At 48.6% G+C, this 22,434-nt stretch overlaps 1 protein-coding gene across 1 annotated transcript; it reads left to right on the top strand.

Moving 5' to 3' along the window:
• The first annotated feature begins 3,308 nt into the window (after positions 1 to 3,308).
• On the top strand, positions 3,309 to 14,920 carry LOC102005225 (SEC14-like protein 4). Its single transcript, XM_013520306.1, is given in 11 exon segments — positions 3,309 to 3,392; positions 4,166 to 4,312; positions 6,579 to 6,676; positions 11,114 to 11,177; positions 11,913 to 11,973; positions 12,093 to 12,144; positions 12,146 to 12,174; positions 13,951 to 14,057; positions 14,134 to 14,273; positions 14,369 to 14,538; positions 14,775 to 14,920. Coding segments are annotated over 11 exon segments (1,083 nt in total). The 3' UTR covers positions 14,906 to 14,920.
• The last annotated feature ends 7,514 nt before the right edge of the window (positions 14,921 to 22,434 follow it).

Below are 22,434 nucleotides of genomic sequence, written 5' to 3'. Positions count from 1 at the left end.
AATTAATATTTGAAGTAGTGCCAGGCACTGGGTGCCGTCTTCTCAGCTGTGTGCGGTATGGGGTGTGGGCAATCCCTTTGCTTTCTCCTGGAAGGACTGAGGATCAGAAGTGCTGAGTGACCAACCCAGAATCACAGAGCCAAGCAACCACAGAGGTGCGAGTCTGATGCAAAGCCAGGTCTCAAGGCTCCTAGTCCTTGGCACCATTGCAGTTGGCCTCCAAGACCCGTGTCCTTCTCCTAGCCAAAAAAGAATCAGTCTCAACCCTGTGTGGTGGTGAGCATCTATAATCCCAATGCTCAGAAGACTGCGGCAGGAGGGTGCTGCAAATTCGAGGGCAGCCTGGACTACATAGTGAGTTTAAGCACAGTCTGAACTGTGTATACCAAGACCCTATTTCAAAAACAAACAAACCAGCAAACCAAACCAGTCTGTAAGGGACCTCGCTATTTGTTGCTGGCAGAGGTCAGGCTGCTTTTGCCGTACCATGGCGCTCTCCCCTACCCAGGTCACGTGCACCTGTGCAGTGGAGAGCGCCATGGTGCTGTTTGGTCTTGTTTCCAGCCCTGACACTCCCGCCTGGGTTCCGGATGCTGGAGGGGGCCAGGCATCTGCCAGCCTGATGCGTGAAATCCAGGCCTCTGGGTTCCCACATCTGCCTGGGATTCCCTGTCTTAACTTTGCTCACCCAGGATGCAACTGTGGATTTGTAGATTTCTGAGCCCCCAGTAGTAGACATTTCCAGGACAGAGACCAATTCCCAAGGCCAATTGGCCTCAAATGCCAGGCAAACAGTAAGTTTTTAATAAATGTTGAAAGACACAAGAAAGAAAGAAAGGAAGGAAGTGGAAAGGGAAGAAGAAAGGGCAAAGAAAAGGGAGGGAGAGAAGGACAGAAACAGGGAGGGAAGGAAGGTAGGAAGAGAGAAAAGAGAGAGAGAAGAAGAGAAATAGAGAAGTAGGGAGACAGAGAGGTATTTCCACCTCAGAGCCTTCCAGAGCACACCTGTAACTGACCAGGACGCCCTATCCCTGGGAAGGGCAATGCATTCCCCAATGTACACATGCGCTGGAACGAGTGAAAGTTCTGTGGGAAGGGACCCAGGCCAGGCAGTTTTGCCGGAAATGGGTGGAGGCAGGAAGTGACTTCTGCTTGGAGAGTGGCAGGCCACAGGAAGGTTAGGAACTGTCCAGGGACACCAGGAAGAGACAGGGAAGCCAGAAGGAGAGGGTACTGAGCATCTCCAGGGTACAGTGCACCACAGTGAGTACGGAGTGGGCCGTGAACAATGAAGCAGATCCTCCGAAATCCAAGTTGAGGGGCCAGTGACATAATCACAGCAGCCCGGCAGATGGGAGATGAGAGTGGGGTGTGGGCTTTCACTTCCCAGCAAAATGAAGCCTACTAGAGAAGGCCTTGTGTTTGAAACATCTTTGAGAGAGTCACAGGATGCAGGTATTTCGAGAGAGCTTCTTCCAGGGCAATCAAGTAGCAGAAAAAAAGCTGGGAAGGGACCGGAGAAAAGGCAAGGGGCCCAGACTGCTGGGGGCTTTGCAGGTTTTCCTGAGGTTAACGAGGAGCCATGGGAAGCTTTGGAGCAAGGGTGGGAGGTACTCGGAAGCCAGTGTCAGGAGGAGGAGGCCGCCGTGCCATGGTTGCAGACAAAACAGTTGAACTGGACATGCGGCTTATGGCCCAATAAAAGTGCTAAATTTCGGCTGTGTGTGCTTAAAAAGGAAGAGAGTCATGTGCTGAACTTCAGGGTTTCAATATAAATTCTTTGCATGAGGAACACGCCCAAGAAAGGCAGCCAAGGTGAGCCACGCTTATCGAGTTCACACTCAGATTCACCCACACATGAGTTCCCCCTGCCACACAGCAAGGACCTTTGCTGAACTTGTCTCTGAACCAATAGAGGAGGCTGTGCAGAAGAAAAAGGCACCCTGGAAGGAGCAGAAGAAACAAAAATTACAGCACGGGAGTAAATTCAACATGAAATTAATTCAAATAAAGTACAGAAAGAAGAGGAAGATGGGTCAAAGGTGCTGGGTTGGGCCCCAGCTGGAGCAGAGGCAGGAATCTTTACACTTGCCCCTTGTGGCTAAATTCCAGAGTCTGGGTCCGTAGGGCACTGGGAAGCCCCACCCTGCAGGAGGCGCAGATTTGCCACCCAAATGCTTCCTTTGCCTGGTGCCAGATGCGTGAGATACGGTCTTCTGAGTAAGTGTCAGGTCCAGACAGTCCAGGCAGTCACTCAGCTGCTGTATGGCCTTGGGGACGCCGCTTGCTTCTTCAGGCTCTGTCAGATAGGGAGGCAGAGTCAGCGGCTGAAAGACCCCCAAGGAGTTTCTGGCCTAGAACCTGACAAGGAGCCCCCTAAATGGTCCCTGTTTAGTGCCAAAGCTGCCCTGCCCATGTCCCTCAAAGACATACTGCCATTCGCCCCCTCTAAATAGTTCCCTTTACTTTGAACGCATTTATCCAGTAGTTCTTGCCGCTTTCTGAAGCAGTTCTGAAAGTCCTCTTGTTGCTTCCAGCTGTGGCACCTGTGTTTCTCAGTGCCAGGCCTTTCTCTGGTCTTCAGAGTCTGGTGCACTGCAGGCCAAAAGTGACATCCCCTGGGTATCCCTAATCCCAGGCCTGTCCAGAGATGGAATAGGACAGTTCCTGCTTCCCTTGGGCAGAAAAGCACTGAGGGGCGTATTCCACACCAGCTCCCTACAGTTCTTCACTTTCCTACATCTGTTTCCTGGACTCAACCAGGCATGATGGTGCATGCCTGTAATCCCAGCACTTGGGAGGCTGAGGCAGGAGGATCATTGCGAGTTCAAGGCCAGCCTGGGCTACAAAGTGAGCTCAAGGCCACCTGAACTGCATTATGAGGCCCTGTCTAAAAAAAAAACCAAACATACACACACACACACACACACAAATATTCCTGGGCTTACCTCCCAAATAAACTCCTTGAGCCGCACACCTTAGCTCCTTGACCCGGACGCCCTGCCTGTGGAGGGCCAGCCTAAGCCAAGTACACGTTATGCATCAGGCCCCAGGCACGCATAGTGATGGCAATTGTGGGGGAAGATGCAGCCTGGAGCTCTCCCCCACCTCTCACCCTGGCCCCCAGGCAGATGTGTTTCAGCTTAGAGTCACACATTCACCCGCTTGGGTCTGCGCCTGCGAGGCGTCTTCCTCAACACTCCCGTTTACTTTGAACACATTTATCCAGTAATTCTCACCACTTCCCGAAGCAGTTCTGAAAATCCTCTCTCCTGAGGGTCTTCATGTGTCCTTCTGCGGCTGTCAGGATGTCCCGAATCAGTTCAGACTTCATGGTCATTTTGGCTTTGGGAAAATCCAGAACCCGCACAGTGCCCGATCCCATGAATAAGGTGGGTGAGACCCACGGTAATGTTTTTACTAAGTTACCTTTCTGTTGGATGCCACAAAGTGGCAGTGTTCGGCATATTTTTTATCACTTCTCATAAAAACATTTACAAAAGACGACTTCCACAGCTGTTCCAGAAAGTAGCAAGAACCACAGGTGTTTTCAAAGTGAGGGGGAGTATTTTTGAGAGGGATTAATGATAATGTGTCTTTCTACTATAACTCTTTAAAGATTTTTTTTTTTTTGGTCTTTTTGAGACAGGGTCTCGCTATGCAGTTCAGGCTGGCCTTGAGCTCACTTTGTAGCCCAGGCTGGTCTGTAACTCGCAACAATCCTCCTGCCTCAGCTTCTCCAAGTGCTGGGATTACAAGCGTGCACCGCCATGTTTGGCTCTTTAAAGATTTAAACATTTACCATATATTTTGATCATATTTTGTGTGATGGACAGTGACTTTGTTGGGGTGGGAGGTGGCCTGCTCCATCTAGGGACCACAGAAGTTGAACACAAGGGACTGATAGGTAGGGTGGATGGCAAGCTCCCTGCGGGTGAGAACAGGTGGTGTGAATGCCGGTAGGCCCACATCCATGTGGTGAGGTAAGCAACACTGTCCTTGTTTTACAAATGAGGATTCAGCCCAGGCAATCTGAATAGAGGGACCAGTGCCTTGGGCATCTAGTGAGGGACAGCCCCTGTCAATCACCCTAAGGTACGGACTTGAGGTCCAACAGGAAGAGGCAGGCCTTCTGGACAGAGGTAGGTGTGGGTGGGGCTGCCAGCCTGGCAAAAGGCAGGCAGGCTGGAGAGAGCCACAGAGCAGGCCTGGACCCAAGAGCAGTGAGCTGGATCCCACCCCTGACACCATAAGCAGTGTGAGTGCACAAGTGGGTGACCTGAGCCCATGCCCAGAGAAGTCACTGGCCCAGGTGAGTGGTGGCAGGGAGAGCCCTACACTAGCCTCAGTTTCTCTTTCTGCCCATGAGGGACAGGACCCAAGGCCGCTGAGGTCCCTCTGCAGTTCTGGATCTTTCTTTCTTTTTCTTTTTTTGAAACAGGGTCTTGCTATGCAGTTCAGGTTAGCCTTGAGCTCACTTTGTAACCCAGGCTGGTCTCAAATTTACAGTAATCCTCCTGCCTTAGCCTCCTGAGTGCTGGGATTACAGGCGTGTGCCACCACGCCTGGCAGCTCTGGATCTCTTAACTTTTTTTTTTTTGACAGAGTCTCACTATGTAGTACAAACTGGCCTTGAACTCATGGAAATCCTCCTGCCTCAGCCTCCTGAGTGCTGGGATTACAGGTGTGCTCCACCACGCCCAGCTGCTCTTCTTAATTTCTGAAGTCCTCTTGGCCAGAAGCTACTCTAAAACCAATGGAAATATAACACAAACCACAGATGCAAGCCATGCATGTCAGTAAAATTTTCTCCTCCTCACATTGAAACCAAAAGGAAACAACTGAAATTAAGTTTATTTTTCTCTCTCTTTTTCTTCTTTTCTTGAGACAGGGTCTCCCTGTGCAGTCCAGGCTGGCCTGGGACCACATATCCCAGACTGGCCTCAAACTCAGGGCCCTCCTGCCGCAGGATCTGAGCCTTGTGATTAGAGGTGTGTACCAAGACTTTGGCTCCAAAGTTAATTTTAATACTGTATTTTAACCTAATACAACCAAATTATTATCACTTTAGTAAGTAATCAATACTAAAATTATTTCAGAGATTTTTTTTTTTAATTAAGTATTTGGAATCCTGTGTTTTATACCCACAGCAGATCTCAGCTCAGACCGGCTGTTAGCCCTTCGTGGTTACCACGTCGGACAGCACAGCTGAGGACGCTGGCTCATCTCAGGGCGGCCGTGGTGGCAGGTCACATCCTCTGCTATAACCTGGGGGAGGCAGGAGCAGGCTGTGTTTCCTCTCCAGCCTCAGGGCAGTTCCTCAGAGGTCAGGCTTTAGGTCTTTCTCTCAGGATTCCACGTGGTACTCCGGGGAGATCCACACACTTCCATGAGCTCAGAGGGAACGACTGAGCTGAGGAGACCCTGAGTCCTGCCCCCAAGCGGCTCAGCAGTGAGAAACAGCATTCCGTCTGGGGCAGGGGTAAACCCTTGAACAACCTGGAGGGGCCAGGGGGCATGGCTTGGTGGCAGAACATTTGCCTAGCATGTGTGAGGCCTTGGGTTCCGCCTGCAGAATGAAAAACAACAGCAACAACAAAAAAACTACTAGAATCCGAATTGCTCATCCTGGCTAAGCAAGTAACATCGCTATTTCCAACCTCAGGGAATGGATATAGCAGCAGCATCATATCAGGACTGACTTACTGCTCAGCCTGGGGTCAGAAACAGTCTTCCGTATTCCTGAAGATAGAAGTTACCAGCTTGTTTGGGGGCGGGGACAGAGAAAGCCCTTCGTGGCCCCCTTTGGAGGCCAAGGAGATAGAGACTCAGGGGAGGGGAAATGACTCAGGCAAGGACACCTGGGGACAGCGTGCTCTGTCCTGTGCTCTTTCCCCTTCTGGATTCATCGGAGTTGGAGGCTGGCTTTGGTCCACAGTGCGGGTGGGGCTCCCAACCAGGAGCAGCACTTCAGCCCCCAGACCCTGCATGGTGGTCCTGGGACCAGCTGAACTGTCCCAATGAACTCCTGGGAACTGTTGGGAGAGGATCTTCTCTGAAGCCAGGCCAAGCCACTTCTCACATGAGCCTGGATGACGGGCTCCAACCTAGATTTGTGATGTGCCTGCTGGCTCTGCCACTCACTGGCTGTGTGACCCTGGGCAAGTTGCTCAACCTCTCTGAGCCTCGGACTCCCTGTAGCTTACACCTGACCTGACCTGGATATAGGGACCTGACCTGACTACCTGAGGATAAACATGAAGGCTGTGAATAGGGTCATTTCCTGTGCCCACAACCCTGGGAGAAGTGTCAGGTTCATAAGTCGTCTCTACTTTTAATCCACATTTAATACTCTTAGAAGGTTTGTGCAGCCGGCTCATTATTATTCCATTTCCTGGAGGCAGAAAAACAATTTCCCCAAGTTGGCCCATTTCCTGGCTTTCCCTCGCTTGGGGGGCCCTCTTCACTCCAACATCCCCTGCCCCAAGAGCAGGTGAAACCTACAGGTGCAAAGACAGCTGGCCAGTCCCCTGATGGCCTCAGGATCACATCAGAGCCTCTCTCTATTCTGTTCATAGTTCCAGGCTAACATTCAGGAGGTGCTGTCCACCCTGCCCAGATCTGATGATTTCTTCCTCCTGCGCTGGCTCGGAGGTGAGGTGGAGAGTGGGGTGGGGTGAGGCTCTGGGGCACATGAGAGATGTGTACCAGTGTGTCTTGCTGTGTAACAAATAGAGTCAGCCTTAGTATCAAATTAGTATCTGTAAAGCGCCTGCCTGGCAAGCGCAAGGTCGTGAGTTCGGTTCCCAGTACCGGAGAAAAACAAAAACAAAAACAAAAAATTAGTATCTGCAGGGGATGATTCCCGGACCCTCAAGGGTATCAAATCCTAGGTGCTCAGATGCCTCATCTACAATGACATAGTATTTGCATCCATCCACTTTACATCATCTGATGGTGACTCATGATACCTAATACAATGTAAACGCAATATGGTCATTATACTGTTTGGCTTAGGGATTAACAGTAAGGAAGGTCCACACGTGTTCAATACAGATACAATTAGTTTTTCAAATATTTTTGATTCACCACAGTTGCTTGAATGACAGAAGTAGATTCTGAGGATAGAGTTATTGTATAGTAAAACAGGACTACTTTATTTTATTTTATATTTGAAAGAGACACAGTCTCACTTTGTAGTTCAGGCTGGCCTTGAACTCACTGTGTAGCTCAGGATGACCTCCAACTCACATCAATCCTCCTGCCTCAGCCTCCTGATTGCTGGGATTACAGGTGTGCACCCCATACCTGGCCAACAGAGCTGTTTTAATCAGCCAGGAACATATGCTCTCTCCCACAGTTTTCTATAGCCAGGATTTATGCGGAAGGTTCCGGTGGCTTATGAGGTTTCAACCAAGATATGGCCAGAGCTGTAGCCAAATAAAGGTTTTATGGGTCTGCAGGACCTGCTTCCAAGATGTCTTGTGTATCTAGTGAGTCACTGCCGGCTGTTGGCAGGAGGCCTCAGTTCCACCTCAGAGGACTCCCCATGAGCCTGCTTCAGTGCCCACACAACACGGCGGCTGGCTCCCTCAGAGGGAAACAGACACCGTTTCCTGGTCTGTTTATAGGGACTAGCCTCTCTCATCATCTTGATGCCCAGGTGATGCCAGTGTGGGGACCAACCTGAGGTCCTGGGGACCAGATGAAACCATGTGATTCTCAGCAGCTAAAGGTGCTTAGCGGAAGCAGGTCAGAAGTAGAGTCAGCCACGGGGCATGGTGGTGCACGCTCAAGTGTAATCCCAGCACTTGGGAGGTTGAGGCGGGAGGATCATGGGTTCAAGACCAGCCTCGGCTACATAGTGAGTTCCTGTCTCAAAAAACAAACAAACCAGCAAAAAAAAAATTCAGCAGAGTGAGCCAAGAGGGACAAGGTGGCTCCTCAAGAGAAAAGTGGGGACCAGCCTGGACAGCTATTTTCCCTCTAAACAGCTGAGGAAACTGAGTCCCAGCAGAAGGAGGCCTCCTGCCCCAGGTCCTAGGCATCTGGTGAGAGGCATGGATGGGACTGGACCCAGGACTCTGGGACTCCAGCTGGGATTCTTTTCCTGTTTGGTGGTGGACTTACCATGGTTGAATGTAACTCATCTTCCAAGGGTTCAAGTGTTGGAAACTCCTTCAGCCTACAGGCACTGCTGGGACGTGACCTCGTTAGTTTGTAACAGACATTGGATATTTTTATGATTATAAGATAAGGACACATTTATCATGGGAACTCTGGAAGATATGGGAAAAGAAAAGTACAAAAAAGGACTACACAAATCACCGGTAATCTGACATGACCATGAGGCAAACTTATATGTAATTTTTAAAAACACAATCAGGTTGATACACTCTAAACTGCTTTGTCCACGAACTATTCGGAGAGCATTGCCTCAAGTCACTGACATTTTCCTTCTTCCTCAGGATGGGTACAGAACTGCAGAATGTCCTGGAAGGTGATCCTCTGCCCCCCTCTTGGCAGTCCTAGTTTCTCATCTGGACAAAGCAGGCCTGTCTGCACCACGAAATAGTTGAGTTACATATCTAAGGATTGAAAAGTGGCTGGTAGCCATGACTGGGACCTGAAATGTTTCCCACAGGCCATGTATTAAAGGCTTGGTCCCCAGCATGGCCCTAAGCATTGAAACCTGTAAGAGGCGGGGCTGAGTGGCCCCTTATTCTTTTGACTCCTGGCCATGAAGTGAGCAGCTTTGCTTAGCCACCTGCTCATGAGCTGGACCCTCCGAGACTGAGCCACAGTAAACCCTATCTGTTTGTGGTTTTTTTTTTTTTTAATTTTTTTTTTGGGACAAGGTCTTATTATGTAGTTCAGGCTGGCCTTGAACTCACTATGTAGCCTAGGCTAGCCTCAGCCTCCTGCATGCTGGTATTACAGGTGGACACCACTACACCCAGCTCCTTTTCCTTCATAAGTTAATTATCTGAGGGATTTGTTACAGTTACAGAAGGATAACCAACACATGGTAGTAAAGAACTCCGTTATTATTTTATTTTTAGATTTTTAACTATAGGAGAAATATGTGACTATACTTTCATTGCGAATTGTTTTTTGTTTGTTTGTTTGTTTTGTTTTGTCGTTTTTTTTGTTTTTCTTCCGGTACCGGGAATTGAACTCACGACCTTGCGCTTGCCAGGCAGGCGCTGTGCCGCTGAGCTAAATCCCCAGCCCCTTTCGTTGTGAATTGTTATGGCTGTGTCTAGATGTACCCCCCAAAGCCTCATGAAGTCATAAGTGGGGCTTTGTCAATGGCTGGATCTAGAGTGTACAATGCTGGGATTGATTCATGGTGCAGTGCTAGGCTGAAGGGAACCAGGATTAAGGGTGTGAGTGCTACCCGCTCTAAGTAGTCTGGATAGGATGCAAGGGTTAGAAAGAGCTTGGTCACCCCTTGCTTGCTTGCTTTTGCTGTCTTCTGCTTGACATGAATGTTTCTCATCTCGAGGCCTGTCTACCACACCACCCTGCCTTGGAACCAGCCGATTAAAGACTGAAAACTCTACAAACTGTGAGCTAAATAAATCTTTTTCCCTTTAACTATGGGTTTCAGGTATATTGTTTCAGCTATGAGAAAAGAAATGAAGACACAAATGATCCTATCTTTTTGATAACAGTCCCTAAAAGTCACCATTATCACCAGTTTCTGAGTATCTTGCAGATTTTTTCCAATTTTTAAAATTGTGGCAAAATACATATAAAATTGGCCATCTTAACCTTTTTTAAGTGTACAGTTCAGGGCCATTAAATACATTCACAACCTTGTGCGACTCTCACTACCATCCATCTCCTGAGCTCATTCCGTCTTGTAAAACTGAAATTGTCCCCATTCAACACTAACCCCTCACTTCCTCTTCTTCCGCCCCTGGCAACCACCAGCCGGCTTTCTGGCTCTGTGATTTAGTCTGCTCTATGTACTTCATGTAAGTGGAATCACACAGCATTATCTTTTTGTGTCTGGCTTAATTCACTTAGTATCTTAGTTACTTTCTTGTCACTGAGGCACAATACCTGACACCCACAAATCTAGGGAGGAAAGGTGTATTTTGCCTCACAGTTTGTAGAGGGTCCAGTCCACAGTCGGCTGGTTCCAAGGCAGGGCAGCAACCTGCGAGGGAGATGGACCCTCGCAGGCCACACTCCCAGGGAGCCATCTCCTCCAATGAGGCTTCACCTCCCAACATCACAGTGAGCTATGCACTTATCAGTGGACCAATCCAGTGATGAGTATCACACACCCATAATCCAGTCATCGCCCAAAAGCCCCACCTAAAGGGCATGAATCATGGGGGGGGGTGGTCCTAGATATGAACCACAGCATTTAGCCTGGTGTGCTTAAGATTCACGCATGTTGAAGCATGTGACAGAATTTTGTTCCTTTTTTAAATTCCTTTTTAAGGTTGACTAATATACCATTGTATGGATACACAATATTTGGCTTAGCTATTCACCTCCAGTGAACACTCGGGTTGCTTCTATATTTTAGCTGTTATGAGTAACACTGGTTTTTTTTTTGTTGTTGTTGTTGTTGTTTTTATTTGTTCGTGGTACTGAGGATTGAACCCAGGTTCTCATGCATGTTAAGCAAGCACTCTACCACTGAGCTACATCCCCAGCAATAATACTGTTAGGGGTGTGGATGTACAAATATTTTTTTCATACTCACATTGCTGACTTTTCTCAATGCATTTCATGTACATATTTATACTGTATTGTGTATGTACACATTTCTGCATATGTAACCTTAGCTCTTAGTACTACCAAGGAGTACTAAGTCTCAGAGAGGTTGAGGACAGACCCAAGGGCACCCAGCCTGAGGCAGAGCTAAGATTCATTCCTCCCCAAACTGGCCTCCCAAAACCCTGCTTGACCAACTTGGCCACCCTACCCTCCGCATTTCACGAGGGAGACAGGCAGTGAAGCCCTGCTGGACAGAAGGGAGGACTGCGGCATGGTGGTTTACCCTCCTGTGGACAGAAACGAGGGAGGCAAGGCTTGGTCCTGATGTCTTTTGGGATGGCTCCTTCCCTGCACCTGGCTTCTTGGCATGAAGCCTCCAAGCCAGGCAGGACTGGCTGCAGCATCTGTGGAAAGCAGGAGTGGAGTTTGTCCGAGAGGTGAGACGGCCCCTGGGGTGTCAGGTGGTCCAGCCTTGGGCTTGCCCCTCCCCTTGCAGTGTGGGATGGGAGGGTCCTTCCTTCCCGCCTTTCTTGTCTCCTTCTTTCCCTCCCCCACTCTTCTTTTCTTCCTTCCCTCCCTCCCTCCTTCCATCCCTCCTGCCTTCCTTTCTGTTCCACTCAAGCTAGCAAAAAACCCTAACATTAAAAAAAAATTAATAGCTGTGTTAATGTTCTTATTATCTTTTAAAAGGCCACAACAAATATTATACCAAATTAAAAGAGCCAGAGACAAAGGACAACTAGTGTACGATTCCATTTACAGATACCCCTCAACTGACAATGGTTCCCCTTACCGTTTTTTAACTTTACCCTGGTGCAAAAGCGCCAGGCACCCAGTATGGAAACCTTACTTCAAATTTTGAATTTTATTTTTTCCTGCACTAGTGATGCTTGCTGGTGACACTGGGCAGTGACCGCAAACCGCAGCTTGCAGCTAGCCACGCGATCACGGGGCAATCAACCAAGGCTAAGCCGGGAAGTCGGGTAGTTTAGATGTATTCAGTGCGTTTGTGACTTAACAGTGTTTTCAACTTACAATAGGTTTATTGGGATGTGGTGCAATTGTAAGTCAAGAAGCACCTGTAGACGAAACTTCAGAGTGGAGGGTGGGACAGAGGAGGACACAAGGGGGCAGTGTTTATACAGCTATCATTTCTGCCTCTGGTTCCACAGTTTTTCTCGGCACTTGAGGCAAATTACTCTGCGTTCCTGAAGCACTTAATTGTGGTGAAAGGTGAGTGGACCAGCCAGCTCCATGGAGGGTGTGGGGGTGACAGGGCAGGCACCTGAGGCCCAAGGAGACGCCGCTCTCCCAGTCCACTGTCCAAAGGCTCAGCTCCGTGCCTGTTTCAGCCCCCTGCCTGTTCGCCGTGGCCTTCAACCTGGTCAAGTCCTATGTGAGTGAGAACCCGCAGGAAGGCGGTGGTGCTGGGAGGCAAGTATGTAACCTTGGGCCTCCTTTCCAGCCTGGAGCTTGAGCTGAGAGCTCCCTCTCCACAACCCTGACGGGGCCTGCATCTGAGGGCACCAGGCTCTGGGACCTGATTGGTCTCAAGAGCCCACTGCTTTGTGGCAACTGCTGAAGCATGTGGCACCCATGTGCCCACCAGGCAGAGGGCAGTGAGGCTTGGAAGGTTTTGGGAGACCGCTAGAGATAGCACGAGTGGGTCCCTGATGGGGAGATATGTATTTGAGGACTGGGTTTGCAAGTTATTAGCTCCAAATGGGATGAGTTACCTGCTTTGTCTGAGTCTCAGCTTGCTCATCCATACAATGGGGGAGAATAAGACCTAAGTTCTTCCAAACTGTATAAGTAATGCTGTTTAGCAATTTGGAAAATACAGAAATGTATAAGGGAAAAGAATTCTGTCACCTCGCAAAAAACTACTGGTAATACTTACTTTTCCAAAGGAATGTGTATCATTTTGTTATCATTTATCATATGATAAGCCCATTTCCACTTGGATAAAGATCTAAATTTAGATTCCTTGTATTATTTTTAACATTAGGAATAAATCAGTTTGAAGATTTTTATAGGTACATCTTTGTACACAACCACAGTTTTTTTTTCCCTTCCATATGATAAAAATACTAGGAGGGAGATTTTCCCGAAGGAAAATGTACGTGTTAGGACTGCTGATACCTTTTGCAGTGATGTGGTTTATACGTATCCCAGAATTTAACACCACCAGGTGTGTGTGAATGCACCGATTTCTCAACATTCTTGCAAACATTGTACAAAGCCTCTTGTCAGGCGTGGTGGCACACACCTGTAATCCCAGCACTGGGGAGGCTGAGGCAGGAGGATCGGCATGAGTTGGAGGCCAGCTGGGGCTACATAGTGAACTCAAGGTCCACCTGAACTACACAGCAAGAGCTTGTGTAAAAACAAAAACAAAGACAAAGACAAAAACAAAAAAAACCTCTTGTCTTATTTATTATTGTTTTACATTTTTTTAACCATCTATGAGGCTGGAATTTTTATACTGATTAGCTGTTTTAATTTCTGTTTTATGGCCTGCTTTTGTCTCATGCCCATTTTCTAGAAAACGATTTTTTTTTTTATTTATAAATGCTCTTTACATATTAAATACATTAGCCTTTTCTATTTGTGGCATATTTGTGGCAAACATTTCCCCCAGTTTCCTTATTTAATTTTTAAACATAGTTTTACATTTTTAAGTCAAATTTGCGGGCTTCAGCTTTGATTTTCCCATAGATTTTATGCTTACACAATCTGCTCCTATACTGGGGCGTGTTAGGTATTCACCTCTACTTTCTTCTACTTTGTCCCTGCCTTGGATTTCTTTCTTGGAGGGGGACAGACTTAGCCCTGCAGTTCCAAGGTTACGATACCTCAGGGGCTGACTGCAAGGCTGAATTCTGTCTCTGGGGGACAGTGAGGTCCAGGCCCGGGCCTGCCTGTCCTTGATCCCAGGCTCCAGGGGTCTGGAGTCCCTGTCCCCAACGAGCCAACACTGGGAAAGATGATGAGACAAGGCTGGAGGGACAGTGAGAGTGGACCGGCCCAGGGACAGGAACTAGTCCCAGGATACACACTAAGCCCCGAGTCTAGACCCAGAGCCACTTGGCTTCCATCTCTGGGGGCAGGATTTGGAGCTCCAGAAGCACTCGAGTGGGGTGCATCTGGCTCCCTCTCCCCTCCCCGCGTCTCCCTGAGCTCCCTGGAGGCCCCTTTGCTCCCACACAGACAACTGGAAGCAGGAGCTGACGAAGTTCATCAGCCCTGACCAGCTGCCCGTGGAGTTTGGGGGTACCATGACCAAACCCGACGGCAACTCCAAGTGCCTGAGCAAGGTACGGGAGCCCAGAGGACAGGCAGGGAGGGGAGACTGCCATGGCTCAGTGCCCGCTCACCCCGTGCCACCCACAGATCAACTATGGAGGCGAGTTACCCAGGACCTACTACCTGCGAGAGCAGGTGAGGATGCAGTACGACCACAAGGTGTCTGTGGGCTGCGGCTCCTCCCAGCAGGTGGAGAGCGAGATCCTGTTCCCGGGCTGTGTGCTCAGGTAGGGGCAGCGGCTGCCCTGCCCACCCCTGGCACAGCTGGAGGATGGCACACCAGAGCCTAGGCAGGAGGTCACTGGGGCTGTGTCTGCTGCAGGTGGCAGTTTGCATCGGACGGTGGGGACATCGGCTTTGGGGTTTTCCTGAAGACGAAGATAGGGGGGCGGCAGAGAGCTGGGGAGATGACGGAGGTGCTGCCCAGCCAGCGCTGCAATGCCCATATGGTGCTGGAGGACGGGAGCCTCACCTGCCTCAAGGCCGGCGGCTGTAAGGGTTAAGCAGGAAACAGCTCCACCTAGAGGTGGGTCGGGGAGGGGCCCTCAAAGCACATCTGGGTCTTTCCAGTTAAGGGCCCCTGGCTCTGAAAGGCGCAGTGTGGAGCTGCCCTGGGCTCTCAGCATTGGCAGTGGTTCCCTGGCTGGCTACACACATGTGGACTTACCACCATGAACAGCAAGGGCTCGGGTGGAACATCCTGTGTGAACATCCATCTCTCACTGCAGACAACACCTACAGCCCGGTTCATTCCAAGCACATCAGCTACACCGTGGAAGTGTTACTCTCAGACCAAGCCTTAATGGAAAAGGTGGAGAAATTCCAGACAAACCGTTTGGCTCTATACCCTTCTCTGTAACCTCTGGATCCACAGTGAACTCAGTCTTCCCTGGCCAGACCCCACCCAGCTCCTCCAGGGACAGCAGTCCCCCCCTAGCAGGTTGCAGCCTGGCCTTTATTGCTGGGAGTGCTGCCCTGATGGCCACAAGAAAATGACAGACCCTCTACCTCCACTCTTACCTCCTGTGACCTTGAACTCAGCAAACGCTCCAGGCCTTTTTCTATGAACGGATGCCAAGAAATGAATTACTGATGTAAACTACAGTATATTAATAGAACGTTGGAGATACGGTAAGACCAACAGATCAAGAAAACATTTCCATTGAAAAAAGGGTGGTTTGTTGCTCACAGTTCCCCAAAAAGAGATACACTATTCCATGAGAGGCTGTGGTGGGAAGCTAGGGCCAGACAAGAGGTGGAAGGAAGCTGGATGAGGTGGTGCATGCCTGTAATCCCAGCCACTTGGGAGGCTGAAGCAAGAGGATCACCAAGTTCAAGGCAACCTGGGAAAGTTAGTGAGACCCTGTCTTAAAAATTAATAAGAACTGGAGCTTAGGTTAGTGTGAGGCCCTGTGTTCAGTTTCTAGTACTTGATGAGGGGGTGGATAAAGGTAGAGGGAAAAGGTAGAATTCTGGCCAAGAGCCTTTATTATGGTTTCCATGGGACGAACAGGTCAGTCTGGGTAAGCAGGCTTATGATTTGCTAATCTGAATAATTCCAGCAGTTTCTGGGGCACAGAACTGTTCCTAGTTGTCTGCTTCCTGGCACTGGGGTGATTAGGACAGGAAAACCGCGGTCCAGAGTGTGGGAACCTGAAGAATGAGCTGGGGGAGGGGGGCCTGTATCAGTCGGTTTGTAAGTGAGAAGCTGCTGCGGACATGTTCACTCTCTAGGAACTGGGCTAACCTGGGAAAGACAGTTCCGCCCCGGCCAGCAAGGCCCTAGATGTCAGCGCATAAGAATACTGTTAGTCATTAGAATAAGTACATGGTTTTGTCTCGTGATGGCGTGGTGGTTTTATTCTACATTTCTTCTGTGATGTAGCGGATCTTTTCAGGAACAGGGCATGGTCTGCTGAGAAGACCTGAGTTCAAGAACTATTTCTGGCTTTGACTACGTGGCCTCAGCAGGGGACCAGCCCGCTCTGAGCCTCCCTCTGCTCCCTGGCAAGTGGGTGAGATAAGAGCGCCTGCTTCAGAGTGGTTGCTGTGAGGACAAACGAGATTCCACTGGCACCAGCAAGCACCCAGGGAAAGGCAGCCGCAGTTGGGAGCTGATGCCTAGTGTAGGGGCCCACCAGGACTCTTGCCGCACTGCTTTACAAATCTCTCCCGGGCGGCTTCCTTTCTCCTGGCTGTGCTCACCCTGGCTTCCGTCCCCTCTGTCAGCCCTCCTAGTCTGAGCCCACCTCCACCCCACCCTGGATCTAATGCCCCCTTCCCCAGCGCCCTTCTAGCTGCAGACTCACAGCAGTGGGGAAAAGATCCCTTGACAAGTAAGGAGGGAGGGGCCAGGCTCACATTTTTATATCAACCCACTTTCATAGGAACTGACCTGGCCCTATGAGAAACACGTTACTCCTTTCCAGGGTGGTGTCCAATAACTAAGGCCCCACCTCTTCTGACCCATCCGCTCTTAGTGCCATTACACTGGGGACCAATTTCCAAGGCAGGAAGCTTGGGGGACAAACACTGTCACATAGATTCTTCCCTTTCGGTGGTGTGTGCCCCTCCACAGCTGGGAGAATCACTTGCATGAAATGGTTTTGTAGCTGTCCCGCATTATCTGCAGTATAGACAGGGAACACACAGCTGCCCACTTGGGCCCTCAACATTGGGCCTGCAGACCATCTCCAGCTACTCCCACACCCGCATATGCTGTGGGTTGCCACAGCCTCGGCCATCCATGGTGGTGACAATAGCTCTCGCAGAGCAAGGAGCCGTTTGTGCACACTCCAGTTCACTGGCTGTCTTAGCCATTTTCTGCGGCTATAACAGAAATCCACAGACTGGGTAATCGAGGTTTATTTGGGTCACGGTTCTGGAGGCTGGGAAGTCCAAGAGCATGAAGCAGCCATGTTGCGAGATCTCTGATGCCTCCAGAGAACCCCACCCTGCAGCCACGTCGGAGGCTCTCAGTATAACTTAGAAGCAGAGGGGACAAGAAGCCTGAGTCCGCTCTGGGAGCACAACGGGCTCTTGGCCTGAAGAGTTTCTCCACAGTTGAGGCACTGGTGACTCACACAGGGCCTCTTGCCATTTCCCAGCCAGAGTTTTCCACTCATAGCCTCCAGCTCTGGGTCAGGGCCCATCACAGACCAGCTGCACATTGCATGAATAAATCTGTGAATGAGTGAACGAATGAATGAGGCCAAGCTCCTCCTCCTTTGCCAAGCACAGGGCTCTGATGAATGTCAGAATAGTCAGTGAAGGGGCCCATCTTTGTCCCACACCCCCGGGGCCTCCTGTCTGACCCACAGCCACCTGGGCCTAGGCCTTTAGTGGGCAGCCTACAGGCAGTAGGCAGCTTTTCCTCCACTAGAGCAGCCTCAGTGGCTGAGCCACCACCAGCTCATGCTCTGTGAGTTCGTCCCTTCCAAGGAGTGGGAAGACTGAGGAGGCCCAGCCACGGGGCCCTGTCAAGGCCTGGTACTCACTCGGTGTCTCCTGCCTCTTCCTGCAGGTCTCCGCAGCCCAGACTCTCGCATTCTTGCTTCCATTCTCCCCACTCTTGGGCTCAGGGTTGCATGTGAGGCCCCTTCTTCCTGTCTGGGCTCCACAAGGTCTGAATGCTGCTATTACTCCAACTGGGCATCCTGGGGTCAGAAAAGACAGGGATACCAGTGTCCTAGGTTCTGCGTTTTTACATTTCAAGTGGGAAAATGCAGTTCCTCAAAAGTTAAACATAGCACTGCCACATGACCCAGAAACTCCGTTTCTGGAGACATACTCAGGAGATGGTAAGAGGACCCTAGTCCCAGTCGCCAAAATGCCTGTCTGAAAAGCTTGCAGTTATAAACCCTCCCTCTGCCCCTTTGCGATGTAGCTTTCCTCCACCCAAAACTGTCTCCTCAAGGACCGCAGTGCCAGCTCTTTGAACTAAAGCATTCAGTAGCTCCCCAGCTCCTGCTCTCTGTGGCCCGACTTTGGTGGGTGCTCTGTTCCATCCCATACCGCTTTGCCTTTTCCCTGATAAGTATTCACCGGCAGACTCAAATGGCCTGGTCACAAGGATCAAACGTTCCTCCTTTAGCATGGTCTGGCATTAAAAACACCTCCTGCCCTTTATCTTGTTGAAGTTGAATTCAACTTATGGGACATTCTCTACCCTATGTCATGTGCCACACAACGACATGTCAGTCAACAACAAGTTGTAGGCACCACGGTCCTTACATTCTATCAGCTAGTGACATCACAGCTGTCTTAGTTTTTGTAAAAAGGAAGTGGCTAAGACAAGGCCAGAGAGAAGGGGGTCCCTGCTTTGAAGGCTGCTTTCTGGGTTAGATCTACCTTCTGAGTTAAACTTTAACCTAAGTCCAGGATATCCCAGTCTAAAAATAAAAAAGGAGGTAACTAAGTCATCCAGCTCATAAAAGTGAGTCTCTGGGCATACACCCAGAGGTCTTTAGCCACCCTTGGCCAACCCCTGCCCTAATTACTGTCACAGTAATGCTGGTTTGATCCTAACTCCAATAGGCTTTGGGGACCATGACAATTCTTTAAAAGGTTAAAAAAAAAAAAAAAAAGCCATAAAAGGTCAAAAACCCAAGCCAGGAGCAGTGGCCCATACATGTACTCCCCGCACTTGGGAGGGGAGGCTGAAGCAGGAGGATCGCTGCGGATTGGAGGCTAGCCTGGGCTACATGGTGAGTTCAAGGCTAATTTGAACTAAACAGTAAGGCTCTGTATCGAAAGAACAAAACAAAAAGTCAAAAACTCCACTCCTGGAGGGTGAGACAGAGTCAAGCTGTTTAGTGGCAAGAGTAGAACCTCACACAGACCTTTCATTTTATTTTTTTTAGTTTTTGGTTTTTTTCCAGTACCGGGAATCGAACTCACGACTTTGCACTTGCCAGGCAGGCGCTGTGCTGCTAAGCTAAATCTCTAGCCCCCAGACAGATCTTTCAATCCCACCCCAAACCCTGATGCTTAAACCCCTCAGCACTAAGCTTGCTCACTGTTGTGAGCTCTTCTCCCTGCCCACTTCCGCCTTACGAAGTGTGCTTTCACTTTCAATAAATCTTTGATCTTGCTGCTCCTTTTGAGTATCCCGCTGAATTCTTTGTTCAGAATACCAAGAGCCTGGATAAACACTTATTGTGGGGCTGGGGATATAGCTCAGCAGTATAAGTGCCTGCTTGGCAAGCGCAATGTCCTGAATTTGATTCCCAGTACAAAAAAACACTGACTGTGTAACAAGTACACTCTATGATGTTTGCACAACAGTCACCTAATGACATGTTTATCTGAATGTGCCCTACGACTTCAGTTTGTGCTAAATAAAGTCTATTTTATCACTTTTAATTAGTATCTGGCTTTGCTTGTCCTTGACACTTTCAAATTGGGCACTGCTCTGTAGTATCTTGACGCTGTTAAATCCAAACCCTAAAGACCCAGGAATCTCTGAACTAGAAGGGTTTATTGGTTACAGGTAGTCAGAAAAAGGTTGAGGTCCTGGAAAAACTTTCCACTACCTATCAGAGGCATGACTTGAGAAATGTCCACTGGGCCTTGAATAGAGTACTTTTATAAAGTTTGGGAGCCAGGAGCAGTGGCACACTCCTATGATCCTAGCACTCTGGGAAGCTGAGGCAGGAGGATTGCAAGTTCAAGCCCAAAGTGGACAGCTTAGTGACTTGGCAAAACCCTGTTTCAAATTTATTTTAAACAGATAATAAAGAGATAAAAAAAATTGGGGGGAGGGAAGCATAAATTGTGTACATTGAACCTATAGTGTCTGTAGATGGGAGGGAGTAGGATAATGTAAGGGGTCAGACTTGGGGACAGGAGGTGGCCCATGAAAAGTACTTCTTGCTTACTGATCCATTGAGGTTAACAGTCCAGAAAATTTACAGGGTGGTAGGGTGGATAAGTCAAGGTGTCACATACATTCAAGAATGCTGAGCGGTGTTTGTTGGTTCCACCAGCAACTGTTAACTGATTCACTTCCCTTCTCTCTTTTCTCCTCTAACTTCTGGCCCTTGTAACTGAATTCAGAACTTCTCAGAACTTTTCTTTTATCAACATCATCAAATCTTGTAAAGAGAGCCAAACTGATCCTTCAGCTCCTAAAAAATCAATTCCCCCAAAAAGGTGCTGTGATGAGGCAGAAATGTTTTTGTTTCACATCTTTATCAGTATATATTGGCTATACAGATTAATGGGTTTTATTGTGGCAGATTCCTATATGCACAAAATGTACTTTGATCATTTTCACCCCCTTCCCTGAGGCAGAATATTAAAGAAGTAAATAAGACTAGTTGCACATAATAACAGCATAGCCTAAGAAGACAGCTTGGAGGAGGGAAGACATATGGTAAGTTTTAAACAAACACAGCCAGGTGTGATAGTCTGAACCTGTAGTCCCAGTTACCCTGGAGGCAATAGTGGGAGGATTGCTTGGGCCCAAGAGTTCAAGACCAGCCTGGGCAACATAGGAATACCTGAACAGCAAGCAAATAAAACGTGTGAACTTGAAAAGTCTGATTAAGGTAATTAGTACAATTTAATTATAATGAGTAATTCAGTCTGATAACATTGGCCCAAACTACAATCACCCTGGGAGATTTCCCCAGATTCCATGCCTCCCCGACCCAGGGATAAGTGCTCCGTAAGAGTTGCAGCACCAAAAAATGTCTAATGATAATATTTTTTTCATTTGTGTCTATCCAGGTTGTGATGCCAATAAAATGGTTAAACATTAATTTTGAAACTCAAGAGAGATACCGAAGTTTGCAGCTGTAACCTTATGTTACGACTCTGTGGCTATACTCTACAAAGGTATAAAAGCAAGAATAAAGGCAAATTAATTTCAGGTGGGATGTTTAGAAACAGATTTAATTATAATTGCAGTACTAATTTTTGGAACAATTAGATTTCTGCATTTGCTGTCCAGGCTAGGCTTATTTATGGGACCCATCCTGAGAAACATGTTGTTAGTGGTCCTGTCATTGTGTAAACTCGGTAGTACTGTACTCATGTAAGGTTATGATGGGTATGACATCGGGGCTGGGGATTTAGCTCAGGGACAAAAGCGCCTGCCTGGCAAGCGCAAGGTTGTGAGTTCGGTTACCGGTACCGGAGAAAAACCAAAAAAAAAAAAAAAGATGGGTATGACATCACTAACTGGTATAATCTTATAGGATCATCATCGTATATGTGGTCCATTATTGACCAAAATATCTTTATGCATCACATAAATGAATGTTCACAAGAATAATCTGGCAGACATGGTGGTACACACCTATAATCCCAGCACTCAGGAGGCTGAGGCAGGAGGATCACTGAAAGTTGGAGGCCATCCTGGGCTACATAGTGAGTGCAAGGCCAGCCTGAATTACAATGTGAGAAACTGTCAAAAAAAAAAGAACAACCTGCAATGAATTTGTAATTTACATGTACAACATAATTCTCTGACCAAACACAGAGCAATCCCTGACCCTTGCTCATCCCCAGGTAATCTTGCCAACACAGCTGGTGTGGAAGAGAAGGAAGGAGCTGTCCTCCCCCTGTGACCTGTTGCCTCCTCTGAGGCTCTGTCATGAGTCTTTGCAATAACCTCCTGACTGGTTTCCCTGCTCAGAACATCTGCTGTGCCAGCTCATGCCTCACCCTGGATTCAGAGTTATATTATTCAGGTTATATCAAGGTTGTAGCAGGGTTACATTATCCTTTAAATTTGTTAATGGATCCACACTACTGAGAAGGATAGCTCCAAATCTCCAGCATATCCTAAAGTTCTTTGGACCTCGATCCTTTTGAGCACTGTGTCCTTTCCTCTTCCTCGTCTCTGTGACTCTTTTTGGATGGTCACTTTTGCCTAGAATGTCCTCCTCCTATTTCTACCTCAGAGGCTAAGCTCACATGGTATCTTTTCCAGAGGACACTCTGGCACTCCCTAGTATAGTGCTCTCACTTAGACCCTTATTAAATAGTCTATCTTCAGGAGGCCAGAACAGGTGGTCATTAAGATTTCAGGTCCTAAGTACAGATGGATAAGAGTTCAAACTTTGATGCTTGGTCCTTATTGGCTTCTGAAGCTCGGTCCTTGCATGTGTAAATGGGGACCTGGGTATAATGACAAACAGGAAATATGAGCCATGCCTTGATGGGCCTGACAGTTAACAGGGGTGAATCATATAGCACTATTTAATGGAAATAATACCCTGAAAAAGAGAAGCGCAGTTCTCTTGGAGCATTTACCTGGAGCATCAGAGGAGATCACTAACTGGACAGTGTCAGGGGGAGGAACTGAAAGGAGAGAGTTGAAGTCAGAAGGAACAGCATGCAGAGAGGCCCTGCAGTAGGAGGAAGCAGCAAGGGAGGATG

This window comes from Chinchilla lanigera, unplaced genomic scaffold (assembly GCF_000276665.1).
Source record: "Chinchilla lanigera isolate Chin_1 unplaced genomic scaffold, ChiLan1.0 scaffold00054, whole genome shotgun sequence".
NCBI classification, from domain to species: Eukaryota; Metazoa; Chordata; class Mammalia; order Rodentia; family Chinchillidae; genus Chinchilla; species Chinchilla lanigera.
Note: the sequence above shows the minus strand (reverse complement) of the source record. Positions and strands in the feature narration are given on the sequence as shown.